Here is a 9,508-nt window from a genome sequence, read left to right as displayed (position 1 = left end):
GGGGTCGGAGCCAGGGTCGAGGTCGCTAACGGGGGCCAGGGTCAGGGTTGGGGTCGGAGTCGGGGGTCGAGGTCGGGGTCGGGGTCGCTTTTGAGGCCGGGGTCGGGATTTGGGTAGCATCACATATGATATCATTTTAAATATTTATTTTATTTAGTTTTAGTTAATACAATATAACGCAATTCGATTGCATATCAAACATAATATAATTTAATACAACATTTTAATACAAGTGAATACCAAACAAAGTGTTGTATAAAAATAACACTATACAGTACAATACAATCATATACAATACTATACATTACAATACAATATGACGTACCAAATATGCCCTTCATGTTAGTATCTCTTGTACATTGCTGCTTAATCACACGCACTCGCTGTTTTGTTGTATTAAAATATAAGGTACTTCAAAACGGATGAGATGATGAAATGGAATAAAAAAGAATTAGGATTTTTTTTAATTTAAAATAATTATATGTCATTTTGATGGAATGATATTTCATTATTTTGTTCGAATTATTTTAAATATGAGAGGAGAAATTATTCTAATACAAGATGAAACAAAATTTGTTATTTTTTGTACCCATATTAAATTGTATTATATTTCATTTCATTATCCCGATTTTTATTCCTATCCCTATACCTCTTTTATTTCAAGTATTGCCCCAATATACTAGCCATTAGGGATGTTCACAATGCGGGGCGGTGCAGTATTTTGTCAATTTATTGGACTGCACTGCATAAGCGATTTGAGCAATTTTCCAAATCACAACCAGCACCACATAGGCCACAAACCACATTGCAAAAATGCAGTGCAATGTGGACAATGTATACCTATTACCAAATAATGAAATAATTAAACATTATAATTAGTAAAGATTCACAATAAAACTCATAACTAAAGAATGTTCAATAAAATAATAAATATACAACAAACTAATAATTTTTTAGCAAAACAATAAAAATATAATAAACTAATAACAAGTAAAAAATGTGATATAAAAGTAAAGGTTTAGATTAAGGAATAATATTTTTAGGTTGAAGTAGAATATGAGTTAGCATCATATTATATATAATAATTTTTCTAGATATTGTGTATATTATACTATATAAATATATATACATTAAATTTAAATGTGGTAAAATATTAAAAAAAATCAATATATATAATGATCAGTGCGATACGGTTTGAACCGCATTTATAAAATTCAAAATTACAAAATACATTGCATTGCACAATTTGACAAAAATACAAACCATAACGGTAAATTGCGAATGTTCCAAATAATAAAATTTGGGGCAATGTAGGCAATATGATAAACACCTTTACTAGCCAATCGTTACTTGTAGCTTATTTTACAAAATTGCACAATTTGACAAAAATACAAAGCATAACCACATTGCGCAATTTGACAAAAATACAAACCATAACCACAAGCTGCGAAGGTTCCAAATAATAAAATTTGGGCCAGTGTAGGCAGTATGATAAACACCTTTACTAGCCAATCGTTACTTGTAGCTTATTTTACAAAATTGGGACTCAAGTATAATGAAAGTATGACTTGGGGAGTTAAACGGTAAAAAAATAAAATTGGAAACTCAAAGTGACATATCGTGAAAAGGTTGGACCACGTAGGTTAAAGATCGATTAAAACTAGAGAAGGGATGTAACGAAGTTAGGTTTGGCAGTTAGGGTTTTACAGGAATCGATAATGGGTGGAAGAGGACGGAAAAGGAGGGAGAAAAACTACTTAGCGGCGCATGGAGGAAACTACAATCGGCTACCACCGCCACCTGATCCTTCCCAACTCGACGCTTTGCCCTCTAAGCTTCGTACCCTCATCTCCTTGACTTCTCCTCAACCCGAAGGTTTTATTATTATCATTATTTATTTATTCAGTTTGCCCTCTTTCGATTTTTGAGATATATATTTTATATCTATGAAAATTTTGAATCACTATGTTAACCAGTTTGATATGGTTTTACCAGGGTCTACAAGGGATTCAAAGAAAGCTCAGAAGAAGAGGAAGAATGAAGACGACGCTTCAGAGTTAGTAAGCATTTCTTTATTTAACTTATTAGTGAAAGAAAATAAAAACACTTAAAATTACGCTTATATATTCTTTTTCTTCTTTGAAATGGGTGAAATTTTGAGACACATTGTTCATTGGAAGATTTGGGCATATGTTCGACGCTGCTATGTTTTGCAATAGTTTGATTTTGAAGAATTCATTAATTTTTATAGTGGAATCTTGTGTTTCTGCACTTGATTTTGGGTACTATGGTACGATTTACTTCGTTAAATTTACAACAATATAAACAATGCAGTTATTGCTGAAAAAAGCTATCGGCAAATTGTGTCAAGAGTAATGGATTCGGCATGCATTTTGGCTAGTTTGGTTATGAGATGGTTTTAATTTTGTAGTTTTATTAGCTACTTTCATCCGGGATTTCTCTGTTGATTGTTCACTTAGGGCCGTTTAGTAGGGAGTTTTCAGTAATGAAAACAAGGGAATGGGGAATAAGATTTAAAATTAATAAAAAAAATCATTTAATTTATTTGTAATGTATTGGAATGACCTTTTCTTGGATGGAATAAACATTCTACCAAGGTGGTGGAAAAGCCATTTCATTGGAATGATATTCCAACACTTTAGTTTCTAACTAAACGAAGAAAATGGATTCCTTTCCATTCCTTTTCTTTTCCCCAACCATCGGTGTCTTAGTGATGGATTAATTAACAGTATCTGTTTCCACTCAGGCTTAGTTTCTATATAGTTGTTTAGTGGTTATTGTTACAGTCTAATTTGTAAAACGTTGGGAGTATTTGATGTTTGTCTCGACGGCATCAAGCTAGCATTACTGAACAGTGTGGAAACTGATTTATTTGGTTGCATTTGTATGTTGTAGAAATCGGGTGACAAAGATGAAGTTAATTTGAAAACTACTGTATTCAAAGATTTGAATTTGAGCAATGATCATGATGACACTGTCGAGAATAGCGCAAAAGAAAAGAAAAAGAGAAAGAGAAAGGCAGTAGAAGACCTTCGCTTTGTAGGAGAAATGGAAAAATCAAACAATAGTTCAAAAAGACGGGAGCACAAGAAAAAGTAAGCATTTCTGTATGATAATTGTTATTTCTTGAATTAGTTTATTAAAAATTTACGCTATGATTATTTTCTTTAGACTCATCTTAGACCTGGCACGAGAACTCAGTAAAGTATAATTTAGTTATTTAATTATCTGTTTCCGAAATGAATATACAAGTACAAGGTGAGTGAACTAAAATGATTAATTTCTGTGTATATATTTGAACTTGAGTTGAAACATGCCTTATACACAGTAGTTGAATGACAATATTTACATGCTCAGATACTTGGAAGCCCGGAAAAACAAGCATAAAAAGGTGAAGATGGAAGAAAATCTAAACTTCCCAGGACATGAGAAGATCGAATTTGGAGATATAGTCAAAGCTCCACTAAAGCTGCTAACCGTTCCCAAGGTAGATTTTTGATAAGTTTTGATACGTGAAATGATCATCCCTTTTCTTTGCTTCTGATTATCATTTCTCTTCACTGTATTCTACAGGTTAAGAAAACACAAGATGTTTCACATGAGCTAGTTAGGTTACAGGCTATTGAGTCATATAGGAAAAGCAAAGGATGGTCCTCGAGGCCTGGAATTCATCTCCCTCTTCCTGCAACGGCTCCAACCGAAGGACAATAGTCCCATTTACAATCTCATATTCATAATATTCATCTGATTGTCCATGTCGCATGTGAGACACATCTCGATCTAAAGTTTCTCTATAGAACTAGGTTCTCTGTTCCTCAAAATTTTGTAGTCTATAGAAGTTGTTTGGTTCATGGGCCAATTGAGGTGGAGAATTGTTATCTTTACGAATTTTGTAATGTTTGGAAAGAGAGAAGTGAAGGTACTGTGTCATTTATAGATCATGAGTCATGAATTTGTCATAAATTAGGGAATTACCATGTCCATAATGTGCAACTTCAATTTTTTTTCCTTCAAAAACATGACTATAGAAAAAGCTGCATCTTTTTATTATGTGATTTGCTTGTTTTGTATGTAGTTTTTGAGAAGAAGCCGTTTTTTTTTTTTTTATTAATTGGATATAAATAAAATATAAATATTATTTTTTTGGTTGCTATTTAACACAGAGAACCATAACAACCATTTTAAGAGAATGGTTGAAGACCACTGCTTTATACTACCAAAATATCAATTCTTTTTATTCGGTTATCACGAAGGATCATTTCAGGTGTGATGTTTAGAGATATGGGTCCTCAAAACATTGAATGGAACAACCAATATTATACATGCCTCTCTACAAGGTTCATCTTCAATATTGGTCTGTTAGAAAAGATGCCAAAGCTAAGTTCTATTCCTGTGGAGTACGCAAACTTGGAGACCACCATCGATGTGAAGATTGATCATTGTCCTGTAATGGGCAATTTTTTTCTCGTCACTCAATTTGAATTCAAAGTAGCTTAACAGAACGGCTGCAAAGATTTTCAATTGCCTATAAGCAAACTCCTTTCCGAGACAAATACGTGGTCCTGCCTGTGAATGGACCAACAGAGACTTTATTTTAGGTTCTTTCATTTTTTATGACACTAAAAGAAAAATTGCAATCTGAACTCCAAAGTTGCAGACTCGAAAATGCCCCTAAGAGAAACACATTGCATAACCTGAAAAGCTGTGAACTTGAAAGGGCTTTGTGGTTGAAAAACTCCCTTCTCATTCAGCCATCTCTCTGGTCTGAACTGTTCTGCATCATCACCCCACAAGCACTTCATCCTTCCCATTGCATATGGTTGGTACACTACCAAATCTCCTTTCCTCACTGAGTAGCCGTCTGGCAATTTATCATCGGATAAGCAAATCTTTCCATCCTGTTGAACATAATTGAGATTTGGTATGAAATACCTATAAGATTTATTATCTGATTATAATAAATTTTTGTTTGTTTTTTGCACTGTACCACTGGAACTGCAGGGTAGATTCTAAGAGTCTCGGTGATTGCTGCATGGAGATATTGCATCTTTTCCACAACTTCTTCACTCAAAGTCTCTGCAAACTCAACAAAGTTTGTGACCTCTTTTGCTTTAGTCACTTCCCTCAGTTCAATCACAACCTTTTCCTGCACAAAAGGATGTTTGCAAAGCAAGTATATGAACCAGGCAAGTGTGGTTGCGGTTGTGTCTTTTCCAGCTATAATAACGTTTAGAATTACATCCCTCAAGTAAATAGGATCGTTCTCAGTTACTTGAAGAAACCTGGATAGAATATCTACTCTCTTCATCTGTGTGCCAGTAGAAAATATCACTAATTGTGATTTCATGGCATGGTTGAAAGACTTAAATCACAAATAAAAATAAATAAAAAAACTCATTAGCTAGTTCCACTTACAAGAGACTTGTCCTTGGAGCTTTCCATCAGCTCGATTTTTTTGCGGATTATCTTGAACACAAAATCATTAATGATTTTGATTTTTTTCTTCATGGAAGCTTCTGCTCCAATGTTTAAAATTTTCTTGATCTTCCAGAAGATGTCAACATAGCGAAATAGGGTCATCGCACTTGCATCATCGAAAGCTATGCTGAATTTCTTGCCTTCTTCACTTGATCCACACATGCTGTCCAATTCAACTCCAAATGCAACTTGGAACATTGAATCAAGGATTGCTTTCATAGACATATCCTGTGTTACTTTGCCTTTATTAGGACTTCTTTAGAATGGACATTAATATTATTTAAACATCGAGTTATGCAAACCAAGTTAACTTACTTGAATATCAATTGTCTGGTTGGTTGCTGCAACTTCAGACAAAATCTTGGCAAGTTTTGCTGCATTTTTCCCAAAGATAAGACTGCTGAAATCCCTCAAAACTTTTGTTGAGAACTCATAGCTTGAAATTTTTCTCTGTTGGCGCCACTTTTCGCCATCTACAGCGAAAATTCCATCACCAAGAAGATCCTTAAGAATGTTGTAGTTGTACGAACCCTGTAAAAGTTAGGAATAAGATAATAAAAAATATTACAGAGATTCCATTTTATGACCAAAACACTGCTGACATCTTTTACCAAAAGTTGAATGAATACCCTTTTCCAGCTCTACAAGTACAATTGCCTTCTTAAACGTCACAATTCCTATCAACACCCCTGCAAATTTTTTTTTTTAAACAGCCCTGTACTTTTCTTTGCATGAATGGATAAAAGGGTGTCAAAATTTGTGAGAATTTTTCTTCAAAGAAGAAGGGAAAACCAGAAAAATCTACAGCATTGACTTAATTTCAGCTCATTTTTATCGCTATTTTTGTTGACATACAATCAGTCTTTGCTGTCCATAGTCCAAAAAATGTTTTCTTTTTTGTTAATGTTGTCCTGAAAAATATTTAAAGCCAATTCTTGGGGAACTGAAAGTGAAGAGAAATAAATCAAACACTAGCTGTATTAGGGACCTACACGTACCTTGCCATAGTTCTCAAAATTTGTTTTGAGAATATATTCGACATTGACAGGATCCGAAGTGTAGATCTCATGCCTAAAGGGGCTAAGGAGTCTGTATGTTGTGTATTTGGCTGCTAGATCAGTCATATAATGATGCAATCTTTTGAAGTTGAGCAACTGATTAAATATAGTTCCGGCAACTGGTGGATACTTCTTCTTTGCCTGGTTCTTCCTTAGAATTTGGATTGTGAAAAGGGTTAAAACCAAAGCCAAAGCCAAGAAGAGAACTGGGTTCGAGAGGATATCCATGGTTCAACCGAAGAAGATGGGAATTCCAATTCCAAGTTTGGATTTACATTGAGATAATTTCACTGGGACATATTCTGAAAATAGAGAAGTTTCTTTTACATATTTCTCTAATAAGTGTATATAATAAAAAATTTTAGTTTGAATGGATTTTTATCTTTTTAATATTAATTTTAACATAATATTTTTATATTTAACGGTGGTGTGTAAACACTTAAATTTAAATAAAAAAAAATTAAAATAATATATTTTTGAGATATTGAAATTCCCTTATTTGGATTAAATTAATTGGTTAATTCAAATAATTAATCCAAGAATGTATGTAAAAACACGTTTTAACAGATTGCGGAAATGCTTAAACAGATGTATGATATGTGTAAACAGAATTATTTAATCAGAAACGTAAAAATAAAGGACACACGAATTTTTACGTGGTATCAACAACCTTTGCAGGTTGTTACTAATCCACGGGGCCACGCCCAGAGAATGAAGTTTATTAGATAAGAATTATTCAAATTACAATCACCAATTGACTTATACAATCTTAAAGACTCCCTCTTTAAATTGTCGCAATCCCAGCAATTTGACACTTCCTAATAACACTTCCAAATGACTCAGAAACTTGAACTCCCTTCAACTTCTGGTCCGTGCACTAATCATCCCGAAGAGTGACTCACACTACAAGCTTCTCCCGAAGCTCTTAAACAAGGTCTCCTTGAGAGTTTTACCTGCAAAACAGTTAACAAAACATATGCAAGAAAAACAGAAAACAAAACACAAAGAGCTCTAGAACAAAAGCTCTTTGCTCATGAAAAACGGCACTTCAACAAAATATGAAATCAATCTTTGAAGTGATGACCTAATCGTCTAGGTCAGAAGCTTTTATAGAGAAACAAAAGCATAAATAGAGAATATTCACCATTGATTACTTGATGCACACGATAATTCTAAATAAGGTAAATATCCACCTGTTTCGACAGAACCGGATTCTGCTGGAACAAAAGATACCCAGACTTTCCTAACCGAGACAAAAAGAATAAATGACAAGAATATTTCCAAGATAATTCCAGATTTATTCTATATACGGAAAGAGACATTTACAGCAGAGAATATTACACAATAAACAGGATTTAATCAATAAATACAATAATAATTTTGACTAAAACCAAAAATGCCAATAAACTAAAAATAGAAACAAATCCCTCAAAACTGGGATTTTACAGATATTTTATAATAATAATTATTTGAAAATAATAAATAATTAACTTAATTAAAAAAAGATATATATTTTTAAATATTTTACAATAATAATGATTTAAAAATAGTAAATAATTAAATAAATTAAAATTTGATATTTTTTTAGATATTTTATAATGATAATTATTTAAAAATATCAAAATCAAACGTTTTATAACTTAAATAAAATTTAATTAAACTTAAACCCATTAGAATAATATCATATTAAATATATAATATAATCTACTATCAATTAGTAATAAATTAATTTTTTTTTAAAACTTGCAAGAAACTTAAATTTAAAATATAAATATAATATTTAATATTACATTAAACATATAATATATAATCTTTTGTTGTTACTCCAAAATTTAAAAACTAGAATTTTTCAATTAAAATAGAACATTTATATGACATTAATATAAATTTAATAAAAATAATTAATAAATTTTATAAATAAAACTAAGCAAACGTTGACACTAAACGTTGCTTATATCTAGTTCTGAAAATACGTGAGTAAATCATTAGAGCAGTCCAATGGCTGCATTAAAGGAAAAAAAATCCCCTGTCGCTATTGACATATGCTTTTTTTTTTTTTTTTTCATTTTATCCCAACTAATTTTGTTTACCTCATTAATTCCTCATCTTTATCTCCTCACAATTTCAACCTTATTAATTAATTATTTCTTATTACTCTTTTTATATAATTATATGATAATAAAATAATAATTAAAAAATTTTAAAGTAAAGATTTAATAAAAAATATTATATTTTTAATAGAAAATATTACATTTTATCTTAAAAAAAATGAAACAAAAAAATCAATTGAGTTGATGTAATTATAAATGGATAGAGTTTTTATAAAATAGTTAGAGCGTATATTATTGACATATATTATATATGTGATTTAAAGAAAGTGAATCGTTCCCAACTTTCCAGTTTCATCATTTTATACCTACTTAAAAAAACAACAATATATTTAAATAAAAATTAATATTGAAGAAATACTAATTTAATAAACTATTAAATTTTAATATTTTATGTCAAATTAAATTATACAGGATGAATAAAATCTCTATATTATCATTATGGCTACAAAAAATATATATATATTATACATCTAGAAATTTTTTCATTCCACTTTGTTATGTTAATTTTTATTTTTTTAAAACCAACTTTTTTTGTATTATAAATGCTATCTTGGCGTCTATATTTTTTACATAAATTTTATCAATAAAAAAAAAAAAATTACATTAACAAAATAACACAATCATAAAAAAATAATATATAAAGTGTTATTTCAATTGAAAATATTTTAAAAAATAAATATATCGATATATTACATGGTAGATACTGAGTAATAAGATCATGAGCAAGCTTTTAAAATGATAAAAAATGTTAAGAAATTATGTATCCACTATAATAATTGGAAATTTTGTACTCACAAATTGTTATAATTAATGGTATGCTTTTATTTTATTTTGTAGTAT

At 30.8% G+C, this 9,508-nt stretch overlaps 2 protein-coding genes across 3 annotated transcripts; one reads left to right on the top strand and one right to left on the bottom strand.

The window, feature by feature from the left end:
- Positions 1-1,665: 1,665 nt before the first annotated feature.
- LOC133796877 (uncharacterized) lies at positions 1,666-4,071 on the top strand. Its single transcript, XM_062234566.1, has 5 exons — positions 1,666-1,875; positions 1,996-2,060; positions 2,917-3,116; positions 3,379-3,508; positions 3,595-4,071. The coding sequence occupies exons 1-5, from the start codon at positions 1,719-1,721 to the stop codon at positions 3,730-3,732; spliced, it is 690 nt and encodes a 229-aa protein (XP_062090550.1). The 5' UTR covers positions 1,666-1,718; the 3' UTR covers positions 3,733-4,071.
- A 157-nt stretch (positions 4,072-4,228) lies between these two features.
- Positions 4,229-6,885, bottom strand: LOC133796876 (cytochrome P450 704C1-like). Of its 2 annotated transcripts, none has more exons than XM_062234563.1 (6): positions 6,498-6,885; positions 5,815-6,030; positions 5,437-5,727; positions 5,009-5,329; positions 4,716-4,919; positions 4,229-4,587 (listed from the first exon to the last, which is right to left on the bottom strand). In XM_062234563.1, the coding sequence occupies exons 1-6, from the start codon at positions 6,783-6,785 to the stop codon at positions 4,399-4,401; spliced, it is 1,509 nt and encodes a 502-aa protein (XP_062090547.1). In that variant the 5' UTR covers positions 6,786-6,885; the 3' UTR covers positions 4,229-4,398. The 2 variants fall into 2 exon arrangements, with proteins under 2 accessions (XP_062090547.1, XP_062090548.1); XM_062234564.1 differs by having other exon boundaries at positions 5,009-5,167.
- Positions 6,886-9,508: the final 2,623 nt, after the last annotated feature.

The sequence above is a fragment of the Humulus lupulus genome, chromosome 8, assembly GCF_963169125.1.
Source record: "Humulus lupulus chromosome 8, drHumLupu1.1, whole genome shotgun sequence".
NCBI lineage: Eukaryota > Viridiplantae > Streptophyta > Magnoliopsida > Rosales > Cannabaceae > Humulus > Humulus lupulus.
The sequence above is the reverse complement of the archived record's forward strand: the minus strand, read 5'-3'. Positions and strand labels throughout refer to the sequence as shown.